Source organism: Thamnophis sirtalis, unplaced genomic scaffold (assembly GCF_051295495.1).
Source record: "Thamnophis sirtalis isolate CommonGarterSnake01/CBP01778 unplaced genomic scaffold, rThaSir2_p1.2 scaffold_10, whole genome shotgun sequence".
Taxonomy (NCBI): Eukaryota; Metazoa; Chordata; class Lepidosauria; order Squamata; family Natricidae; genus Thamnophis; species Thamnophis sirtalis.
In genome coordinates, this window is record NW_028261390.1 from 21,148,567 (window position 1) to 21,172,193 (window position 23,627).

Below are 23,627 nucleotides of genomic sequence, written 5' to 3' on the forward strand. Positions count from 1 at the left end.
TATTTTTGGAATATAAGATGCACTTTTTTCCACCCTAAAAGAGGATGGAAGTGTCGGTGATATACACCAAATATGGCCATTTTTGACCTCCCAAAACCCCACCCTGCGTGTCCTATTTTTGCCAAAAATGGGGCATGCAGAGGGTTTGGGAGGCCTGCAGAGTGCTCCTGAGGATTAGGGAGGGCAAAAATGGGATGCATGGGGGGTTTGGGAGGCCAAAAATGGGTCAATTTTTTGCAAAAATGGGGTGCACAGAGGATTTAGAAGGCCTGCGGAGTGCTCCTGGGGGCCAGGGAGGGCAAAAACTACTTTTTTTCTAGCTGTCCTCTTCATAATCTTGATGCGTCTTATACTCCCGGAAGTCTATAGTCCGAAAAATATAGTACATTGCCCTCACCAATTCAGATCTAATTGATTATATCCTTCACCTTTGGTGCATGGTAGCAGCTTTGATTCTGAGATAGAAGAGGGGTGATTTGGGAATGGGGAAGATATAATTACACTGATTAACCCCCTTATAATGGAGGGATGAATTCAGGAATAGACAAGTTCCTGACAAGAAGGTGCAAGAGTGAATGCATGTGGAGGAAAAATTCTTTCCAGAAGAAGTAATGGACATCCCTCTCTCTCCATAGATCTTAGGAAGGGGCAGCTTGAAAGAGTTGAAAGAAGGGAAGGGAGAGAATGTGATCCATAATTTATTTATTATTAGAATCTTTTCCACTCCACCTAAGAAAGGGATTGCTTCTTTTTGAGATCCTTGGCCAGGATCAGGACTGGATTCAGAGGGTTAACTAGGGGTGGGCTACTGGGGGTTCACGGGGGTTCAGGAGAACCTTTAGCCAAGGTTCTATGCAGTTTGGAGAACCCCCAAATTCCACTCCTGGCTGACTCCACCCTGCCCCACCCCCCAGGATTCCCCACATGGCCCATTTTGGATGCAGATAAGTGCAGGGCGCACCGAGGCTTGGGAAGGGCAGAAAACAGGTCTACCGGACATTCAGGAAGACTGGAAATGGGCACATTTCCAGCCTCCGTGGGTCTCCGGAGCCTAGGGAGAACGTTTTCGCCCTACTGGAGGCTTGAGGAAAGCCTCCAGAGCCCGGGAAGGGCAAAAATGCCCCCTTCCCACCATGGTGCAGGAGGCCAACTAGGCCATGCCTATCATGGCCATGCCCACCCACCAAACTGGCAGAGAACCCCTTGCTAAAATTTTTGAAGCCCACCCTTGGGATTAACAGTTTTCTAGTTGACAAAATAATGGGAATTAAAGGAGTGTCATAGTTTCTTTTTCATAGATCCCCGCTCTTTTGACCAGAGAAGGGAGATTTTCCTAAAAAGGCAAATGGAAGAAACCCAGGATTTAAATCTAGCTATTAAAAGGGATGTGATGGCTCATCAATTAAAGGCACTGAGTTTGTCAGCTGGAAAGCTGACAACCTGGATTTGAGAACCCGAGTACTGCACAATGGGTTGAGCTCCCATTCCTGCCCTAACTCCTGCCCACCTAGCAGTTCAAAAGCAGGCAAATGCGAGTAGATAAACAGGTACCACTTAGGAGGGAAGGTAACAGCATTCTGTGCACCTCGGTGTAGGGACATGCTGGCCACATGAACACGAAAGTGTCTTCGGACAACTCTCACTTCCTTGTCTAAGAAACAGAGATGGGCACTGCCCCCTAGTGTCAGACACCATTGGACACACAGAGGATACCTTTACCTTTATTAACATATATTACATGGGAAGATATTGGGATGCTGTTACACAAATAATTCTTTTGTTTATATGGCTTTCCAATTTTTAATACACTTAACTGTTTGAACCTTCTGTATCAGAAACTCTTGACAGTTTAAATGTCACCTTTGGATGAGCATCAAATTTATGCCTCTGGCTCTTGGTTTTGGCAACTATAGGACGCTCATCTAGAAATCTGTTTGCCTATGTAGGTTAAATGAATCTTTCCCACTGTCCCTGATTTTAAACAAGCAGTTTACTAAAGATACTATGATGGTTCAGGAAAAGGCACATGTCTGTTGAGGACTATGAGAATCCAAGGCATTTGGAAGGTGCTAAATTGCTGCCATCAGATCTTTATTGTGTGTATAACAAACACAAACACACACGCGCACACACAGATTGCAGGAATATTACAGGAAGAACAATGTAAATGTCTTTGTAACTCCTATTGCTGCTATCAAGTAGGTCTATCAAATAGTAAAAAATCTCAATGCTGAATAAGTCAGAAGTTAATGATTTGAGCACAAAGTTAACGAAATAGCATGCTGACAAGTTTGCAGCTCAAGTTTAAACATGAATGCAGATAAATGAAATCTGAAAGCAAAGGCTGAAAAGCAGGAATGTGCATGTAAATTGCTACAGTTATAATGTGTCAAAATTTGATGAAAAACGCTGATGCAAATTAGGGAATAAGTCATGCAGACTAGAAGAAAATATGCTGGATAGGATCTTAGTTTAAAACTTACCCTTTACTTTATTTATCCTTTTCACCATTTGTTGAATAATCAATATTTATTCCATGGAGTCAATGGATTTGCTCAGGTAAAGCACACTTTTCTATTACTTTATAGTGCTTTTACAGGAAAGGTGGGCAAACTTTGAATAGCATTGGTAATCAAAGGGATATTACTATAGCTAATCAAAGGACAACACATCATCCTAATGTTTTGTAGCTACTCCAAATTACTGATATATGGTGCCTTCATCTTGACTATGTGTTGCAGTTGTAATTTTTAGCATGTTGGAAGAAACTTTTTCTAGCTCAGCTCCATAGATAGAATGTCTGATCTTATCTCTGGCATGTTGTATGTCCAATATATAATTAGAGTACAGGAAGATACACAGAATGTCGATCTTATCCTAGTTTTAAATCTGGGGAATTGCCTAGAAATCAATATGTTGTAGCTAAATTGTTGATTTTGTGGTGAATAGCTAGAAATAAAGGCTGATTACGGAGAAGAATTTGCATGCAACTTGTGTTTTAAGATTCCTTATGAAACTTTGGCTCATGTGGTTAAGTTACCTTTACACAAAAGCACCATAAAGTTTTGATTCCCATGGTAAACCTACATGGCATTGGATATGTTGAGCTAATAAGAGATGGAAGGAAAGAGAAACAAACAAACAAACAAAAAAAAGTTTAAGAGGGAAAAATAATTTCCCAGATCTTTTAAAGATGGGATGAAACAGTAATTCAAAAACATATGAAAACTTTATGACAGATGGTTTCAAGATGGCATATCGAGATAACAAGCAGTATAAAAACATGCTTTCCATATAATGATAAAATCTGGAAGCTTAAAAATATTATTTAATAAATGACAGCTGAATGTCTGAACCACTTCCAATTAAAAATACAGCATCTGGGATGCAATGAAATTGTTTGAAAGTTCTGCCTATTGAATTAACATCTGCAATAACCATCATATACTACATGTGTCCTGTTACTTGATGTTGCAGTTATCCAGTAGGGCAGTGTGCCTCAGCCTTGGCAACTTTAAGAGGCATGGACTTCAACTCCCAGAATTCCCCAGAGCTGACAGTAGAATTCTGGAAGTTAAAAGTCCATGCCTCTTCAAGTTGCCACGGTATAGGGTATATATAGGAGTTAAGCAGTAAGATATCTCTTCTGCAAGAAGAAAAACTCATAAAAATAGAATAGAATAGAATAAGGACCCAGAAATGCAATGATTAGTTTATTTCTTGAATGTTGATAATAATTAAAAAAAAAGCTGGGAAAAATATTGGTGTAATGTAATTGAACAAAAGGTCGCAATGCACTCATTTCCTTTCAGGCAGGGTGAAAATTGGATCCAAATATTATACAAAACCAAGTGTTGTGCATATAGTTCTGTTTGGCATATTGGGTAAACTCAGCCATTTAGTTTCTAGTATCATAAGTTAGTATGTTGTGTGAACCCAACCAATTGAGGTTTATTCAGTTCAGCACCACTGGACCATCTGTGTCAAACTTGATTTCGTTGAGGGCCGCATCAGGGCAGGGGTGAAATCCAGCAGGTTCTGACAGGTTCTGGAGAATCGGTAGTGGAAATTTTGAGTAGTTTGGAGAACCGGCAAAAGCCACCTCTGGATGCCACCAGAGTGGGGTGGGAATGGAGATTTTGCAGCATCCTTCCCCTGAAATGGGGTAGGAAGGAAGATTTTTCAGTATCTTTCCCCTGCCACGCCCATCAAGCCACACCCACAGAACTGGTAGTTAAAAAAAATCGAATCTCACCACTGCATCAGGGTTATTTTTGATAAATAAAGGGGGGGGCAGGGTAGACATCACCAGCTTGACATCGTTTTGGGGGCAACTGTGGTGGCCTAAGCGTTCTGCCAGTGAAAATGGGCTCCCGAGCTCTGTTTTCAGCTGAAACGGCCTCCTGCAACCCTCTGCCAGTGAAAACGGAGCTTGGGAGGGCCGCACGCGGGCCTCCCAAGCTCCATTTTTGCTGGCAGGGGCACCAAGGGCTGGTCCTTCACTGTTTCCAGGTCAGCCCCAAGGGCCAGTTCTAAACACCTCACCAGCCGGATCTGGCCCGCGGTCCTTGAGTTTAACACCCTTGATCTGTAACTTAATGTGAATTGATTCATTGGGCTTACTCTTTAAAGCTTATTTTTGGTGCTGGTGCAGGTGGCCTAGGCAGATCCTTCCCACAACTGGATTGTGTCGTTTTGGGAGCAGAGTGGATTGCTGCTGGGGCTGGGCTCGCCACGCCTGGGGCCACTGCCAACGTGAGTATCGCCACTGCTGGGGCTTTGTGCCATTCCTCATGGGGCTTGGACATCTCTAATACTGTAATAGCTTTTCTGAAATCCTGAACACTCACTTGATCAAGGGCTTATAATACATACTGGCTATTTCTTTTTCCTGGAGGGACACTGACAGGTTAAAAACTCTGCCCATTGTAAACTCCCAAGTATCCAAGTATTGTAAGTGGCAGAAATAAACAATAGAATCAACTTTTTTTTTTAACCTCAATATTAAATTTGGTCTATCGGCTTTAATTGTCCAATTATTTTTTATTTGAAACTTAAATCTTCAATTCACCTGTTCTGTGTGTGAACAATTGCTCTTTAAATGGAATTTTGTGGAAGTATCCTACCTAATTTTTTTAAAAAAATACAACAAAAACAATCCAGCTCATCTTTTATCTTTCATTTTTCTGTTTATCCTGACAGTGTCCTGTAGTGGTCATTTATTAATAACATTTCTCACTTTTTCATTGTTCTATCAACCCTATAAACTGCCACTCTGAAATGGTATGTTAGAAGCTATGGAAGTGATAAAGATACAGAATTGCTGGCTATTAATTGAATTAAGACAGTTAGCTTGTTAAATCATTATAGTCTTCACACAGCAAATACACATATTAGATATTTATACTTTTGACAAACTGTTGCAAAGTTATTTATGGGATCTTCATAAATCCCCACATTATGAAGCATATGACAGTCATAATCATCTAGTAATCTATAGGTCACTTTTTTCACCCTCATCAAAGTAGGATGGAACTCAGTGGCTTCATGATGCTGGTCTCAGCTCTGGCCATTCAAGCCCAGGTACTGTGAGGAGGGTGAACTTCTGTCACTTGCCTCAGCTTCTGTCCACCTAACAGTTTGAAAGTATGTTCTGTGAAAGTAGATTGATAGGTACCACACTGATCGGGAGATGAACTGTGCTTTGATCATGCAGTCAGAATCCTGACGGCTCTGAACCTTCCCAGTTGTAGCTCCTGTTTGCAAGCCCGCTCTGGGAAGAGACAGGGCCTTGGGTGATGCTGCAGGAAGAACCATTCTGTGGTGAAAAGCCAGCTCGCCTTCCTGTGGTGCACCTTGGGAAGTACACAGGTTTGTCCTATCACAGGGCTAGTACCTTGGACAGCCAGACTACTACTCTGCAATAACATTGTGGTCCCCTGGCTACTATAACTATGCCATATGCTAACAACAACAACAACAACCATCGAAAGTACATGACTATGGATGAAACATGTAACAGTGATACCCGTAGTCATCGGGGCACTTTGTACATGTCCAAGAATTTTATAAGATACACCAACAAATTGCAGCTTCCTGCAATAACACCAGCAGAACTACAAAAAACTGCGCTACTCAGAACATCTTATATCTTAAGAAGATACTTAATTGATACCTAGGACACTGGCAGCAACCCGTATCAACCATTAACACCAGTCAATGGTATTTGTGATGCATTTTTGAATGTTCAGTTGGCTGAGTTTCATGTTTAATGAATAAGTATTAATGATAATAATAATAATGATGATGATGATGATGATGATGATGATGATGATGTGTCACACTACTATAAAAGCATTAAAATCACCAGATATAAAATGAAAATGTAGATAAATTAAAATTATGAACACAAGATGGAGAAGGAGGGAGCTAGATACAGGGGAGGGAGAGGGAGGATTAGCTTTTAATTAGTCAACCACTTCCAGTGTGAAGGTCTCCCACTGCCATCTGGCAGAGTCAGGTCTTAAAGCTCTTATGAAAAGTCAGGAGGATGGGACCCAAGCTCACTTTGAGGGTACGATGTTCCAGAGGGTAGGAGCCACAGCAAAGAAGGCTCTTCAGCTGAACCCAACTGACATCCCTTGACTGACAGGATCCCCAGTCGGCCCTCTCTGCCAGCCTGTGTGGGGTGAACTAGTTCCCATTGAGATAAGTTACATATGAGGCAGAAATCAGCTTTTCTCCTGGCCAAATTAATATATTCTTTTCTTGACCGACATTTGGTAGTTGCCTTATCCGAATGTTATTCAATGCACAATGTACATAAGTGCACTCAAGACTTCAGAACTGCATCTCTCATGTTTTTTTTAAAAAAATGAAACAAACAGCATTTAAGATTAATTATCTACTGAAATCAATTTGAATTTTAAGTACTTAATCATTGAATGCCTTTTTTCTTCTTTCCTCTTTTTCGTCTTTTTTCCTCTTTTTTTACTTAGCCTCTTCTACAAATTACAAGTTAATTTACATGCAAATCTGGCAACGTAAGCCTCTTAAAATAAATGAAAAGTTAAATAAAAAAGAGGAAAAACTAAGAAGCAGCAAAAATATTTAGAAAAAGCAAAAAAATCAATATTTGCTTATTCTTCCCATACCAATATATATCTATTTGAGAGTATGAGAGGGCGGGATTGCTTGCCTTTTATATGCGTCTTTGTGAATGTTTTCCTAATTGTGGTGCTCCTTGAATATTAATTTCTGTAAATTAAAGCTGACTTCTGTTTAGACTTGTTTATAATTGCAGAATAGTACAACTGATGAGAGCGAAGTAGAAATAAATTGGAATGCATCTATCTGATCCAGTAGCATTTTCATTGAAACAATCTGTACTTTTTTTCAAAATCCAGCATGAACAAGTCTCATTTTTCAAACCATACGATATGCATATTGTATTTTATATAGACCATATAGACCATAATAGCTGTTATTTAGGCTCTGGGAAAACAAACAAAATATTTTAAATTAAATAGGGCTTTTTAGGATGCTGCAATTTAATGCAATGGAAAAAATTAAGTAAGATATAATTTAAAGAGGCTTCATAAATAAACATGATTTCACCAGATCAGGTGCCCACCCCACTAACGCCTGTTTCATGTGGTCAAATATCTCTTCAGAGATAGTCCTCGCTTAGCAACTGACACAGACAGTGACAGTGTGCAATAATGATGGTGATAAAAAGACAGTTTTCATTAGTTCGAGTCAATTCTCATATTTATGACCTTCACAGGTCTGTAAAGTAAAAGGAAAGCTAAGGTAGGATTTCAAACACAATAGTAGCTTCACTTAGCAACCATTTCACATAACAATCAAGTTCCAGTCCAGTGGTGGGTTCTGGATTCCGTTGCAACCGCTAAGGTGCAACGGGGCCCGGCATCCTCCACATGAACGTGTGCAGTGCGTACATGCGTCCTTACCTCCAGCTGCTCGGCAGACGCGGAAGCCCCGAAGAGCTCAAATACAGGTAAGGATGGTGGGCGGGCCGGTGGGCCCCCAAAGCACCATACCAGAATGGTATCCGGTCCTCCTGGCAGGCACCAGTACACCCATACTGGAGGGTACCGGTCATAACCCACCACTGTTCCGGTCCCAAACGTGATCACTTAAGGAGGACTAATGATTTGGCACACTGAGGCCTTAAAAAAGATCTTAAAATTCAGAAAAGCTGACTGGCTGGCTGGTTAGCTAGCTTGCTTGCTAGGAAGAAGGAAAAGATGGAGAAGGGAGTTCTTCAACTACAGGTAGACCTTGGCATACGACCACAATTGAGCCCAAAATTTCTGTTGCTAAGTGAGACATTTATTAACTGACTTTTGCCTCATTTTACAACCTTTCTTGCCACAGTTGTTAAGTGAATCACTGCAGTTGTTCAGTTAGTCACACAGTTGTTAAGTGAATCTGACTTCCCCATTCATTTTGCTTATCAGAAGGTTACAGAATGTGATCATATGACCCCGGGACACTGCAACCATTATAAATATGAATGTCACTAAATAAGTCGACGACTCCCTGTATGCATTAAAGTTCTCCAGGGCTTTATAAATTCGGACCTGTGGAGAACAGTGTGGAAGACTGTTTATCTGACACTATGGATACAGTGTGATTAAAACATTCAATCATAGATGTAATGATGGTGACATGTATAAATATTTGAGTTAAAATACTTAAGTTAATATGAATTATGTTTGTTGACTGTGGAAAAGATGCACGGAAGTTTTTTTTTGTAACCAACTGATACATTTTCTATAGCATGTAAAGAAGGATGCTGTATTTGTTTTAAATAAAAAATAAAAAAATATTAAAAAAAACATTCAATCACATCAATAAAGTTGGGAATTCCTTTGACCAGCTACAATTTCCAAGCCACTTTTAAAAGTAGCCCCAGGTGATATACAGGACACTACTGTAGAATGGAGGTGAGAGAGAGCTTGCCTTATTTTGGCAAAACAATATTATAGAAGGAAAAAATGACAAAAATTCACTGTATTTTTAAATCTGTATCAAGATATACAGTTAGGCTGGGGATCTGATTGCTTATGCTTTATATGATTGAGGGAGTCAAACTATTTTCCAAGGCACCTGAGGATAGAACAAGAAGCAATGGGTGGAAACCAATCAAGGAGAGAGGCAACCTAGAACTAGGGAGAAATTTCCTGACAATTAGAACAATTAATCAATGGAACCGCTTGCCTCCAGAAGTTGTCAATGCTCCAACATTGGAAGTTTTTAAGAAAATGTTGGACAACCATTTGTCTGATGTGGTGTAGGGTTTCCTGTCTAGGCAGGGGGTTGGACTAGAAGACCTCCAAGGTCCCTTCCAATACTGTTATTCTATTCTATTTAAAATACCCAGAGTATGTTGGGACCCACTCTCCATGGCGGATGAGTCATGAAGCAGATATGAGATGTGAATTTCTATATCACTTGCTCAATCAATCACACCAAAGGCAGAGGGCATAATTTTTTTCTTATCATGCATGGGAGATAACTGGGTTTTTGAACTTTAGAGTAGAATATCTAAGCAGAATATCTTAGCAAACAAACTGTATGTTTTGGCATTCGGCGTAGTCTGCCTAAGACTAGCACATCACTTTAAAGTTAATATGCAACCTTGTGCTATGGGATGGAAAGAGAACTCCAGTCTCTTAGGTGGGGCACTAAACAAATTACATAGATTCGCAGTTTTCTTTCAGGTGCTTTTCAAATAATACCTGGATTATGCCGAGTTGAAGGATTGGGTTATACATCAAAATACTGTGGGTTTGCTGTTGCTATTATACAATAGCAAGGTATTCTTTTGATTTCTCTCTCTCTTCTTTTATTTTCTTATTGAATTCCCATTGAAATTAGTAGAGGTTAAACTGTTTGACTGATCAATATCTCAGTTTTTATAAAAGTAATCTCTGGCAGAAGAGATCTGAGATTTGACAAAGGTGTTGTAAATCTTTGCAAGGATTCTTCTGGATATTGGGATGCATATAATGTTGCCTCAAAACCATCCATTACCAAAGGTGAAAATGCTCTTAGTCTGTCCTTCTCCAACTTGGTAAACTTCTTCATCTACAGGGACCAAAGCTCCCAGAATTACTAACTACACAGTAACCTCCAACACTTTGGCAAAAGGCTAAATTACAAGAGAATGCTTCAATGTTGACCACACCTCATTCCTAAGAGGTCAGTAGGGGTGTGCATAAGCGCACCAGCGTGCCTAATATCCCTGTCCCTGTCCATTTATTTGTATCCATTTCCTATGTTCTTATTCATGTTTACTCTTTAAAATGCGATGTATGTAAGCAAATTAATAGCTTGAGGTTGGGGAATGGCTGACTTAGCCAGATTACAGGTCCATCTAATCTTAGTATTAACCTTTCCAGGAAAAGGACCAGAAAACTGTAATCTTTTGATATATTTGAAATTTTAAGGCTATCTTCTGTAATCAAAGAAATGGTTGGCACAAATGCACACCGATTCACAAAATGGCTAGCACAGCTGATCCAGCTTTCCCGGGGAGACTGATATATTATAAGACAAGCTGGTGAGGTTGTTCTTGGTTGGCCTCTTTATTCTACAGGATAATCATGGCGAACTATTTGCTACCGTGTTTTCCCAAAAATAAGACAGGGTCTTATTTTCTTTTTACTCACAAAATATGGCTTGGGCCTTATTATGAGGAGAGGGTTTATTGTTTTTGGGTTTGCCAGGCAGCTGCTCCCTTGTGAGTGGGCTCCCAAAGAGCCAGGCACAGCCTCATGGGCAAACAGCTGTGTTGCGCTGTCACAGCAGCGCAACACAACAACCATGAAGTGACCACGCTCACAAGCAGCCACCCAGCAAACCCCCTTTCCAGCCGGGCACAGTGCCATTCACTGACCTAGGGGTATTGCCAAGCTGTGTGAGCACTTGTTTGCTGCCGCCCGGCTCCCGCGACTTGGCGCCTTCGAAATGCCAGAGAATGGCGCTCTGCACGGCTGGAGAGGGCGGTTGCACGAGCGGCTGTTCCGTTCTCACTCACATGCCTGCAGCCTCACGATGCCCTGGCCCAGCTCTCCCTGCAGAGCCAGGGCACCTCCTCTGCCTCCGCCGCCGCCACTGCCATCCCAGCGTGGCTTTTTTGGCAGTTTCCAAACTGAGTCTTCCAGCAATGGCCGCTCTGGGCGTATGCTCTATGGTTGTATGCTCTGCCGGCAACTGGCCCACAACCATAGAGCGAACACCCAGAGTGGCCACTGCTGGAAGACTCGGTTTGGAAGCCACCAAAAAACCCATGCTGGGGTGGTGGTGGTGGTGGTGACAGCAGCTGATGCCTATGCGATGCTCCAGCTGCTCGGCGAAGAGTCGCACAGGTGCTGTACGTGCCGTGCATGTGCGCGGAAGCACCAATGAGTTTAAAGACAAGTAAGGACGACGGGTGGGTGGGCCCTCCGGAGCACTATACCGGAATCGTACCCGTATGCCCATACTGGGGCATACCGCCTGCAACCCACCACTGCAGTACATGAAAAAGCCCGCCCAAATATGAATGTTCTAAGTTTCCCTCCAAAACAGTTGCAGTTAACAACTAGGGTCATCTAAAGGTTACTTTCACTTTAGCAGGGCTTAACACAACTATATCTATCTATCCATCCATCCTTCCTTCCATCCATCCATCCATCCATCCATCCATCCATCCATCCATCTATCATCTACCTATCTATTCAATACATAAATCTCTCCCTCCCTCTCCCTCTCTCTCTCCCCGCTCTCTCTCTCCAAAGCTATAGCCCTGATTAAGGTGTCATGGTCTGTATAAGTAGCTGAGAATTTAATTCCTGTATACTCAGAATTTAATTCCTGTATATAGCTCAAGAAGAAGGCAACAGCATTTAATTTTTTCTTACTAAAAGATATGGAAATATTAGATGTTGATAAAGAATATTTATACCTTAGGTTTGAAAAGAGGTGTCTTTGATGCTCTCTGAACTTGGTTGCTTTCTTGCAGACATTTCATTACTCAAACTAGATACCATCATTGGTGCTCTGCATCATCAGTGCATTGATAATATTGCCTATTTTGGATAATGAAATGTCTGCAAGAAAACACTCAAGGCTCTGAGAGCACCAAGGACTGCTCATATTGGATATTCTTTATTTTCTTGCATGCATATATGAATAGTTCCCACCTCACTTTCAATTCTATATTGGCTACTTTCGTCTTCTTAGTCTTTCCAGAAAGCTGATGATAGCAATCAAATCTGTGTGAAAATTCTAGTACTGTTCCAATTTTAAATTTTACTGAACAGATTATCCATCTGTATTATATATAGTGCATTAATCATCCCGAAGACAATAACGGCAGAATAGTTCACTAAATCCTGATAGACAATTCTGATTAATTCCATATATTTATGTAGATTTATTTTGCCTTTGTCCTGGCTGGAAATTTAATTCTTAATGTTTTTTTTCAAGATTTCAACTAGATGTAGTGGGTTTTATTATTCAGTAAGCTATTTCTGTTTGATTAGTAAACAATCAGGGTTTGAGGTGAGCCAAGGTTCAGAGGGTGATTCAAGCTTGATCCAGTCATGGATTTGTACCACAAAATGTATATAATTATGGTCTCATAATTGCACTCATCTGAATGTCTGCTTTTCCCACTGCTTCACAACAGCTGAAAAGCTAAAGAGGAAGGAAACTCCTAACTTCCACAGGAATGTAATTTTCCAAGCCCTTGTATCTTCATAGTTCAGCTATCTCTATATTCTCCAGTCAGCACAGAATGACAATTTAGGACACATATTGAGGTCTTTGTAAAAGCAGGAACAGCAATCACTCTTATCTTCATCTTGCACCTATTTGCAGATCCAGCACTACTAGCCCACTTATTTCCTGTGAGAAGACAAATTACTGGTATAGAAGTCATCATAATTTATAATGAAAAACATTTTAAAAATCTATTTGGATTTTATGCATTCAGCTTGGTTCCAATAATGTGAGGATAAAGTTCTCAGTACAATGAAACAAAATAAAAGAAAAACAAAACTATTCTGATTTCCTGACTTGAGTTTAATATGAAAATTGCCTTTTCATATCTCTCTCTCTCTCTCTCTCTCTCTCTCTCTCTCTCTCTGTGTGTGTGTGTGTGTGTGTGTGTGTGTGTGTGTCTAAATTAAAAAGCCACAGCCCTGATAAAGGTTTCAAGTTCGGTATAAGTTGCATAGTTTATATCAAAATGTAATTATTGTATACAGCTCAAAAGGAAAGCAGCATTTTTTTCTAATTAAAAGATATGGAAATACTGGGTACTTACTGATAGAGAATATTTGTACCCTAGGATTAAAAAGAGGTGTCCTTGGTGCTGTCTGAATTTAGTTGTTTTCTTGCAGATGTGTAATTATCCAAACTAAATAACATCAGTAGAAACAGAACAGTGGATGGGTATCAAAAAATGGGAGCTGTTTTAAAAGTTTGCCCTCCTATCTTCATACTACTGAAATTTCCACTTATGCTTTCCAAGAGTGGAAGCTTCAGAGGAGAAAGGATTTCATTGACTTCAAAGCAAGAGTTGCAAAGAAATAAATTGCCCTTTGTGCAATATGATCTTCCAGTTCCAAGAAGTAGCTTGGCCTAGGAATCAAAACTGTGACAATTGAAGCATCCTCTTTAGTGATCACTAGAAAGTAACAGGTGATGGGTACTGTGGCGTGCAGTCTGAATGGCAATTGTAGGCTGACACTGATCACCATAATATCCTTCTCATTTTTGGCCATACGACAGCCAGCTTTGGATCGGTTCGACTTAGAAATCCTTAATGTTAAAAGCAAAGTTTTATTATTTATTTTAGCAACAAATTAGTGCTGTCTGAAAGAGCTCACCCCCCAACCGTTCCCAGTTTTATGTGACTATTCACATCAAAAGTAAAGGAAAGGGGTAAAGATTAGATAGTGTTTTATAGATCTTAGATTTTATCTAAGAATTTGAAAAGAGTCGAAAAGGAAAAAGAGTTCTAATATAGACACAGAACAGTACATGAGAAATTAAAATTGGTAGCTGTGATTTGTATATAGTATGTATGTGTGTGCGTGCGCGTGCATGTGAAAGCTATTTTTAATACCTACATGTACTCCTTGACTTACAACTGTTCATTTAGTGACAGTTCAAAGTTACAAGGGCATTGAAAAAACCAACATTCCCATGGTCATGTGATCAAAATTCAGATACTTGGCAACTGACTCATTTTTATGTGGATTGCAGTGTCCCAGAGTTGTGTGGTTCCCTTTTTGTGACCTTCTGACAAGCAAAGTCAATGGGGAAGCCAGATTCACTTAACAACTTTGTCACTAACTTAATTGCTGCAGTGGTTCACTTAGCAACTGTGTCTAGAAAGGTTGTAGAAATATGGGGAAATTCACTTAACAAATGTCTCACTTAGCAAGAGAAATTTTGGTTCGGGTCTGGTCGTACCTTGAGGACCAACTGTACTGGACCTATCTTGGGATTTTAACTAATTTTATTAGCAGCTCAGCACACTCTTTCATAGTAAAACAACATAGCATAGCAGTGGATGAATTGGGTAGCTGGGGAGATTCTGGATATATAAACATTTTTTAAAAATTCTGTTAATCATTGGAAGATATTAATCTGGGTTCTGCAACGATTTTTTCCCTTTAAAGATAATTAAGGGTGAATAGGTTAATGGCTGGCATGTTGAGGATTGCTCTTTGTGTATGGGTGTAGGTACATATATAATTGAGGGGTCCTTGGTACTCTCTGAGCTTGCTTGTTTTCTTGCAAACATTTCATTACCCGAACTAGGTAACATCATCAGTGCTCAATAGTACCTAGTTAGGGTATTCACATGTTTGCAAGAAAACAAGCAAGCTCAGAAAGCACCAAGGACCCCTCATTTCAACCCTGAGCTACAAATATTCTCCTTTATTTTTCCTGCCTACGAAAGGCAGGAAAAATTGCTCTGGAAAAGAGACATTGGATATGTAACATAAGGAAGGCGGGATCATTCTGCTTATTTGCAAGATCCCTGTTAAGATCACAGCCTGAGCATCCAACTCTTAGTTACTTCTTATAGAAATACTTTGCAGTATTTGGCTGGTTGGTTTATTTATACCATATCAGCCTAGCCTGCTCTGATTTTAAAATATTCTTTGGAATGGTCAGAAAGATTTGTTTGATAGTAACTTTACTAAAGTTGAAGAAATAACCTTGCAAGCTGCAGTTCAGGAGCTTGTATCCTATAGGCTTAATTTGGGTTTCTGACTGTGCATTTATGTAGTAACTCTGTAGAGATAGGCACACCGGAAACATAATGTGTCTGTTTTTCAGGGTTAATTAATTCCAGAGATTCCTACCCTGTCTCCCTGAAAATAAGACCTCCCCCAGATAATAAGCCAAATAAGGCTTTTAAGCGCATGCACTAAAATAAGCCCTCCCCCAAGAATAAGCCCTCCTTGAAAATATTGCAACACAGCAGCAGCCACAAGGTGACCATGCTCGCTGCCTCCTGCACCTCAAAAATAATAAGGCCTCCCCGAAAATAAGGCCAAGTGCTTATGTCAGGGATCAAAAGAAAATAAGACCCTGTCTTATTTTTGGGGAAACATGGTAGAAGGGACTCTGAACTCCCCAAAATGACATCTGTAAGCAGCTTTGGGGAATTCATCACAATTCCCTCCAGAGGAGAGTTGCAATCCATGGAGGTGTAGAAAGGCATCAGGTAGTAGAAAAAATCAGGACTGTTAAAAAAAACCCTGCATTTCAGTTCAAACTGTACATATGACAGATAGACCTAAATTTAAAACAGTTCGTTTAGTGAACTTTCAAAGTTAGAACAGCACAGAAAAAGTGTAACGACAATTTCTCACATTTACAACTGTTGCAGTCATGTGATCAGAATTTGGATGCTTGATAGCTGACTCATGTTTATTATGCTTGCAGTGTACTGAGGAAGCCAGATTCACTTAAGTGTTACTCACTTAACATCTAAAGTGATTCACATAACAACTGTGGCAAGCAAGGAACCAATAGAATATGGGAAAGATCTTGCAAAATTAGGCCTGGGGACACTACCTAGGAAATGCCCAGATAAGACCCAGCATAGATTGCAACTAGATAGTGATTAGAACAAGAGTTTCAAAAGAGACCCTCTCTAATTTCCTCGTCTGTAAAGGAGATGGGGAGGAAATTGTACTTTCAAACTTACAGAGTTCTGTTAAGGTAGCTTTACAATAAAATAGAATTAGCTCATCGGGTTGGGTTTCTTGTCTGAACTAGTAAAGTTGACAATAACTCTATTAAAATGAAAGAAAATCGAAGTAGCAAATTTGATGTGGTTAATATGAAAAGCCCAAAGGCACATACCATTCTTTACCTTGGCAAAATGAAATTCTATGTCTTTAAATATATAATTGAAATTTTGACTTTTATGAAAGTTGGAGAAGACTGGCCACTTGTGAACTTGCATTTCTGGATATTTTTCAAAATTGTTGTTGTTTCCTATGTAATGAACAGGTGTTATTTAAGTCATATGCCATTTTGGAGCCAATTTGGTTCCTTAAGGCAGAGGTGACCCAGCCAAATCACTCCCAAGGAGCAGGGAACTTTTGCTAATATAATTAGGCTGGCAATTTGGATTATACATCTTGAAGTTAATAGTAAAATGCAGAACTATTAACTGGGTGGCTGTAAATAAAAGCATTTAATTTAGCTTCATTGTTTTTGTTTAGTATACATACATTTATATCACACTACAATCAGAGGTGGTATTCAGCCGGTTCAGACCGGTTTAGGCGGACCGGTAGCAGAGATCGCAGGTGGCCCTGTCCACCTCCCCTGGTGCTATGCCGTCCTCTTTAGCCACTTTTTTTTTAGGCTGGGGCTGGACGCATATGTGGAAGGCATGAGAGAGAGAGCAATGTGTATGCGCAGAAGGCCAGGCGCATGCACAGAAGGCACACAAAATGAGTATGTACACGCCGGGCGAACTGTTAGTAAAAATAAGTGAAACCCACCACTGACTACAGTATTCTCTTTTGGGATGGACAACACAATACAAAGTGTAGCTATGTAGTAATGGCTAATACATTGAAGAAAGGAAAGACATGGAGTACAGAAAAAGAAATAACAGTGAAATCTAGATTATAGCAGCTGCATTTGCTATGCCCTTCATGCCTTTCCAACCGTTCGACCTTATTATGAGTTTTTACCTTTCTGCTGATTGTTAGATCAACAATTCAAAGGTAGGTTAGATAAACATTATTATTAGGAAAATGTAGAGAGCCTGGATCACTTATCAGTACAGGTAGTCCTTGACTTAGAACCATTCATTTGATGATTGAGGTTACAACGACATTGAAAAAAGTGATGTACGATTCTTTTTCACATTTACGACTTTTGCAGCATCATGTGATCAAAATTCAGACACACATGGTTGCAGTGTCCCCAGGGTCATGTGATCAACTTTTGAGACCTTCTGACAAGGAAAGTCAATGGGGAAGCCAGATTCACTTTACAACCATTTTACTAACTTAACGACTGCAGTGATTCACTTAATAACTATGGCAAGAAAGGTGGTAACATGGGGCAGGACTCAATTTTCGCTTAGCAGCAGAAATTTTGAGCTCAAATGTTGTCGTATGTTGAGGATTACCTGTAAATAGGTGTCCTAAATATGATATGAGTTGGGTTTAATTTCCTTGATGCTTCGGTGTTATGTACTTACAGATGTGATCCAAAGTATTGGAACCCTTCCATGTTTTCTTAAAGAATCCCAATGTGTCATGAAAAAAGTTGGATATATCCCAAGTACATGGCCTCCACACCATTCTTTATTCCACAATCCATAGAGCAGATATTTGCTTTTGATGTATCACTTAACATATTATTAAACTTGATTGCTGCTCTTTAATGTATACCATCTTAAACAAACATTAAGCATTGTTACATGCAATCTCTTCTCTACGTACCCTGAAAGTACAGCAATAACAGAGGTGTAAAATGTTTCCTTTTAAAACTTCAGCATAATAGGGTAGTCTTTAGATTTAGGAATTTAAAAATACATAATCAGTTATTTTAAAATACAAGATGGCTTCATTTAAAATACTTCAAAAAGATAAAAGGGGCTGAGAACAATATCTAAGTTATGTTTGGGGGCTAATTTATCTCAAGATAATTATCATCTGTTCTTTGTAGTTGGCTGTGATTATAACCTCTGGAAAAGTCTTTTTTTTGTGGCTGGGAATGTGGTTTTCAAACTCTTAAAACCTACCTTCTGGGTTACTCAGATACATGCAGATTGTTTATTTTTGCAACACATTTGTGTCTATGAATGTGTGCAAAGACCTCTGTGATGTCTGTTAATTTGGTCAAAGACCGTTGATTGGTTTGAAAGGATATTGAAAACTCTTTAGAGACGGATGTTCTCACAATTATTAAAGCCAGCTAAAAAAAAAAAAAAAATTACATTAGCAGGATTTAGCTTTTATGATTCATGACAGATTATTCAGTTTGCAGAGATGATAATTTTAAAGGTACAACTCCATTCAGATAAGCAAGAAGGTTACAAAAATTTAGAAAGAGTGAAATAGCAATAGCTATAGCACTTATATACTGCTTCTTAGCAGTATATAAGTGCTAAGCAGTTTATAGAATCAGCATATTACCCCCAACAATCTGGGTCCTCATTTTACCAACTTCAGAAGGAGGGAAGTCTGAGTCAACTTTGAGCCTGGTGAGAATCAAACTGCTAGCAGTGGGTAGAGTTAGCCTGCAATACTGCATTTTTAACCACTGCATAACCATGGCTCCCTAATAAGCTCTGATTCATTGTACCCCCTCCTATGAAGAGTTATCATAGGATGTAGTTTTGCTCACTTTATTATAAAATCCTGAATTGTATACTTTCCATGCTTGTCAATCGATCAATCCTACTTTTAGTGTGATTCTCTGCCTCATTTAAAGATAACTCTGAGTTGGCTAAAGTAATTTGTGGAAAGCAAATATGTATAGGAAATAGTCAGTTTAGTTTCTGATGTTTTAAATTTTTTTTAGCTTTTTCTTCTACTGATATTTTTCTTTTTTAGAACAAAACCCCACTTATTGACAATATCGACAGTGCTGCAGAATAAAATTGCATCTTTTTTTAATTTACATCTAGCTAAACACTTAGAGAAGAAGCTACAAAGACCAAGTGGCTTCAGTTATAGAACACTCCAATCTCGAATACGGTTTATTTGTTTTGGTGAAGCATGTATATTACTGAAATGCAAATGATAAAGAAGTAAAGTATGCTAACACAAATATGGTTCATTTGTTTGATTGGTTTCGCTTGCTCTGTGTTGCATGAACCCAACTATTAAAAGTTATAACCCATGTGGTTGACTTTAACATGTGTATACTCTACTCAACAAATTGTAGCTTAACAAACCAAGTCTAAACAAGATAAGTGAATATAATTGTTAAAACTTCCTTCTGAACAAAACTGTTTAAGATTGCATGGTTAATGATGCACACTTTGTAGTAAAAGCACAGAAAGCATTCTCACTTTCACATTAATACAAGTATCTTAAGAATTTTTCATATGTTTTAAGGTCCACAGACATTGCAGATAGTCCTTGGTTTACCAACCATAATTTAGTGACCATTTGAAATGATGACGGTGCTTCAAATAAGATCTTGTGGCTGTTACAGTGATTATGATTTAGATCAGGGGTGTCAAACTCATGATGACATCACGTGATGTATCACAACCCTCCCTTTGTTAAATGGGGAGTGGGCGTGGCTAGCACGGACCGCATCTGGTCCGTGAGCCGCGAACTCAACACCCCTGATTTAGATGCTTGGCAACCAATATGCATGTAGAATCTTGTGGTCATGTGCTCGCCATTTGAAACATTCAGAGCCATTTTCCAACAAGCAAATTCGATAGGGAAGCTAGCAGAAAGTTGCAAGTCACGTGATACCACATTTAATGGCTATGCTATTTAATAATAGGGTTGCCGGCCTCTCTTGTGGATGGTAAGTGAGGATTACCTGTGATCAGATTTAAAGACTTCATTGCCAGCCCAGAAATATAAGATAATATATTGCTGGACTACAGTAGTTTGCCACAGTCAGAAAACTGCTTTCAGCTTCAAAGAATGCTCATCTTCCACTTCTGTTCCTAAAATTACTTTCTAAGCCAACATCATGAAAATCCCTTTGATCATGAAAATGCTTCCAAAACACTGACTTTGTTTAACTACTTCACTAAAACGCAGACAAAATTTATAGGGAGCTTCATCAAACATTGCAACTCAACCCTTTGCATGCTTCTGCCCTCTCGCTACAGCTGCAGAAAAAAAATATGCTTGAGAAAATACTGTTTCTTTTTTATGCTTTGGGGCTAAAACTACTTGTTAAATTCTGCCCTTTCAAAACATTAATGTTCCTTTTAATGCATGTTTATTATTAACTGTGGAATTTGTTTTTGAGTGTTGCCAAAAGATATCATGGAAGGGGAAAACGTTATTTTGGTGGGGAGAAGAATTATTATGTTTTTAATGCAATTCTGTATATTAATTTAAGGTAGCTTATTCTGAGAATCAGGTTTTTGGCCCTGATCATGCTCCGTTCCAGAGTATAAAACTTTTCCATTACAAAAAAAAAAGTAGTAGTACAATATGGGATGATTATTGTCACTCTCTTAAGTTTTAGTTTATGAATCTGAAATATTATAAGCTGAACTAATACAGAATTGCATTATTTTGTTTGCCCAGAAAAGAATGAGATTCTGTTATTCTTTTTTTCCTCCTCTCTAATGATAGCTTGAAAAAGTCTGATGGCAAAATTTCAAAGGGAATATGCATTGCATTTTTAAGGAAACAGTATCCATTGTGACAAGATTTGTGCTCATTAGGAATTTTGCTTTTTTCTCTTACTTTCATGATGCACAAGTGAACAACAGGAGCAAGCAAACTCTCTTCATACATGAGAGGGAAGGAGAACAGGCAACTGCCTTTTCTTCGTTGCTAGTTCACATAACATTGGACCATGGCTTGCTATTCGGCCTAAACAAGATTTAGGTCAGAACTTACTCTTTTTGTCCCTGGATCTTGAATTACATTATTTTAAATAACTGAAATTGAAATGAAACTGAAATGCTACCGAGCTGTGGTGGCAAAGTGGTTAGAATGCAATATTACAGATTAATTCAGCCCACTGCCAGCAGTTCAATTGTGACAGCTCAAGGTTGACTCAGCCTTCCATCCTTCCAAGGTGGGTAAAACCAGATTGGGGGCAATATGCTGACTCTGTAAACTGCTTAGAGAGAGCTGTAAAGCATTATGGAATGGTATATAAGTCCAAATGCTATTGCTGTTGTGTTTCTTCTCTAGCATTTCAGTTTAATTTCAATTTTGGGACAATGTGGCTTGAAAGGCTAAAATCACCCAATGCTACAACTGCAGCAAATTAATTATTGAACCTTTTAAACTACTTTGGGTTGCAGGCCCCCTTGTTCTTGGAGTGCCTTATTATCATTACTGCTAACATGATTTTGATTTTTATCCCACTTTATCTCTAGGAGCTCAAGCAGGGGGTGAAATGCTACCGGTTCGGACTGGTTCGCCCGAACTGATAGTAAAAGTGCTACTGGTTAGCCCGAACTGGTAGTTTAAAGAAATGAAACCAGTTCGGGTGAATTAGTTTTTCTGACGATCAGCTGTGATGCGTGATTTATATCAGGTAGAAAGCAGGATTTCCTGCTTTCTAGCTAATCTAAATCACGTGGCACAGCGGATTCTCCCCCCTCGCTGTTCGCTTACCTTTGCAGGCGCGTTCAGTAGCAGGCTCCGCCCACCCACCCAGACATCATCACACCATTTTTCATGCTTTGCGCATGTGCGGGAGATACTGTGCATGCACGGAGGTGGGCACGCACACTCACACTGTTACCGAACCGGTAGCAAAGGTAAGTGGATTTCACCCCTGAGCTCAAGGTGAAATTTCATGGACATCTTAGCATCAATTGATGCTGGACCTTCCCAATTCCAGACAAACATCTTAAATCTTAGCTTTTTAATAATGGCAAACTTATAAATTGTTGAATAAGCCATAATAGCCTAGTTCAGGAAAAATACTAAAGCATAAATCATAGTTTACAAACAACAATGGTGAAGTTCATATATCACACAAGCCAACGCCAAACAAATAAAAAAGCCCCCAATCTATAAACTGCTGTAATCCAATGTATTAAAATTTTAACAATTTTAATTTTCAATTGTCTCACAGTTGATAAAACATTCTAGTTAAATTCCTAAATTTATGAGCCTCGGTTGCATAGTGGTTAAAGTGCAGTACTGCAAGCTACTTCTGCTGACTGCCGACTATCTGTAATTTGGCAGTTCAAATCTCACCAGGCTCAAGGTTGACTCAGCCTTCCATCCTTCCAAGGTTGGTAAAATGAGGACCCAGATTGTTGGGGGGGCAATAAGCTGACTCTGAAAAACCACTTAGAGAGGGCTGTAAAGCACTGTAAAGAGGTATATAAGTCTAAGTCCTATTGCTATTGCTAAATGAATGGCTGTGTTAATCTACAGCAGAAACTGTCAAGGGTTTTATGGCATCTTAGTAGTCATTAAGTTTGTTGTCTTGAGCTTTTGTGCACTTGTAGTCTCTAAGATGCCCAAAGGTTCTTTTTATGTTTGCTAAATTTATAAGTGATGTCAATTGGGCCAAAAATGGATACTATAGTTGGATAGAAAAGGACACTGTTTCTTTAAAAGAAAAAAATATATTCTGAATATTTCAATTGCATTTGAACTGGGATTTTGAAATAAACTGTTTTACCACAATGTATTGTGTGGTGAGATTAGGAAACCTATTTCACTACCTTTGGAGTTAAATAGGTCAAAAAGGAGCCGCATGACACAATGTCTTTTTGTTAATTTTATACAGAATGTATCTCATTGCAAACCCTCATAGCAAGTTAATGACATATAAGGTATTCTTTTTTTTTACATGTGTCCCAGTTTATTATTATTTTTGCTTCAGAAAAAAAAAACTAAGAATGTTCAGTGTGTGTTAAGTCTGCAGGAATGTAGCAAGTTGATAAAATCCCATCCAAGTTCACCCTCCTTTCAGGAATATTTTTTAAAAACAGCTTGAATTGCTTTTTATGGAAATTTGTTTTGCAGCTTTCTACATCTTAAGGCAGAGAATAGCCAGGATAAGGTGCCAACCCAAAGGTTAGCTGAACATATTTCTTAAAATAATTTTGGCACAATGGTGTTTTGGAGCTGTAACTGATAATTTGGGGAAATAATATTATTCATGTAAATTCAGAAGAAATGTGTATTTGTTTTATTTATTATTTTAAGGCAATGAAACTCTTTTTTTTGAAGCATTCCCATACAGTGGAGGATTTCATAACTAATATGAATCAATTGTGGCATCATTTTCAGTTTTATAGATAAGATATTAGGAAAGTCTGTTCTACATTGTTTATCAATTTACAATGTTAAACAATGCTATACTGTAACATGCTCATTTATTTCAGTGTTGTTGTATGCAAATGAATCACTGTCAGAAATAGTGGCCAAGCT

General features: G+C 39.0%; 1 protein-coding gene across 4 annotated transcripts in view; it reads left to right on the plus strand.

Annotated features, from left to right (window-relative positions):
* The window catches only part of NPNT (nephronectin), a 68,886-nt gene that overhangs the window by 7,413 nt on the left and 37,846 nt on the right, over positions 1 to 23,627 (plus strand). For 2 of the 4 annotated variants that reach the window (XM_014062147.2, XM_014062158.2), the window contains exons 2-3: positions 4,655 to 4,755; positions 23,220 to 23,270. In XM_014062147.2, coding sequence (XP_013917622.2) covers positions 4,655 to 4,755; positions 23,220 to 23,270 — 152 coding nt within the window. The remainder of the gene's footprint in view (positions 1 to 4,654; positions 4,756 to 23,219; positions 23,271 to 23,627) is intronic. The other 2 variants (XM_014062153.2, XM_014062165.2) reach the window with 1 other exon arrangement.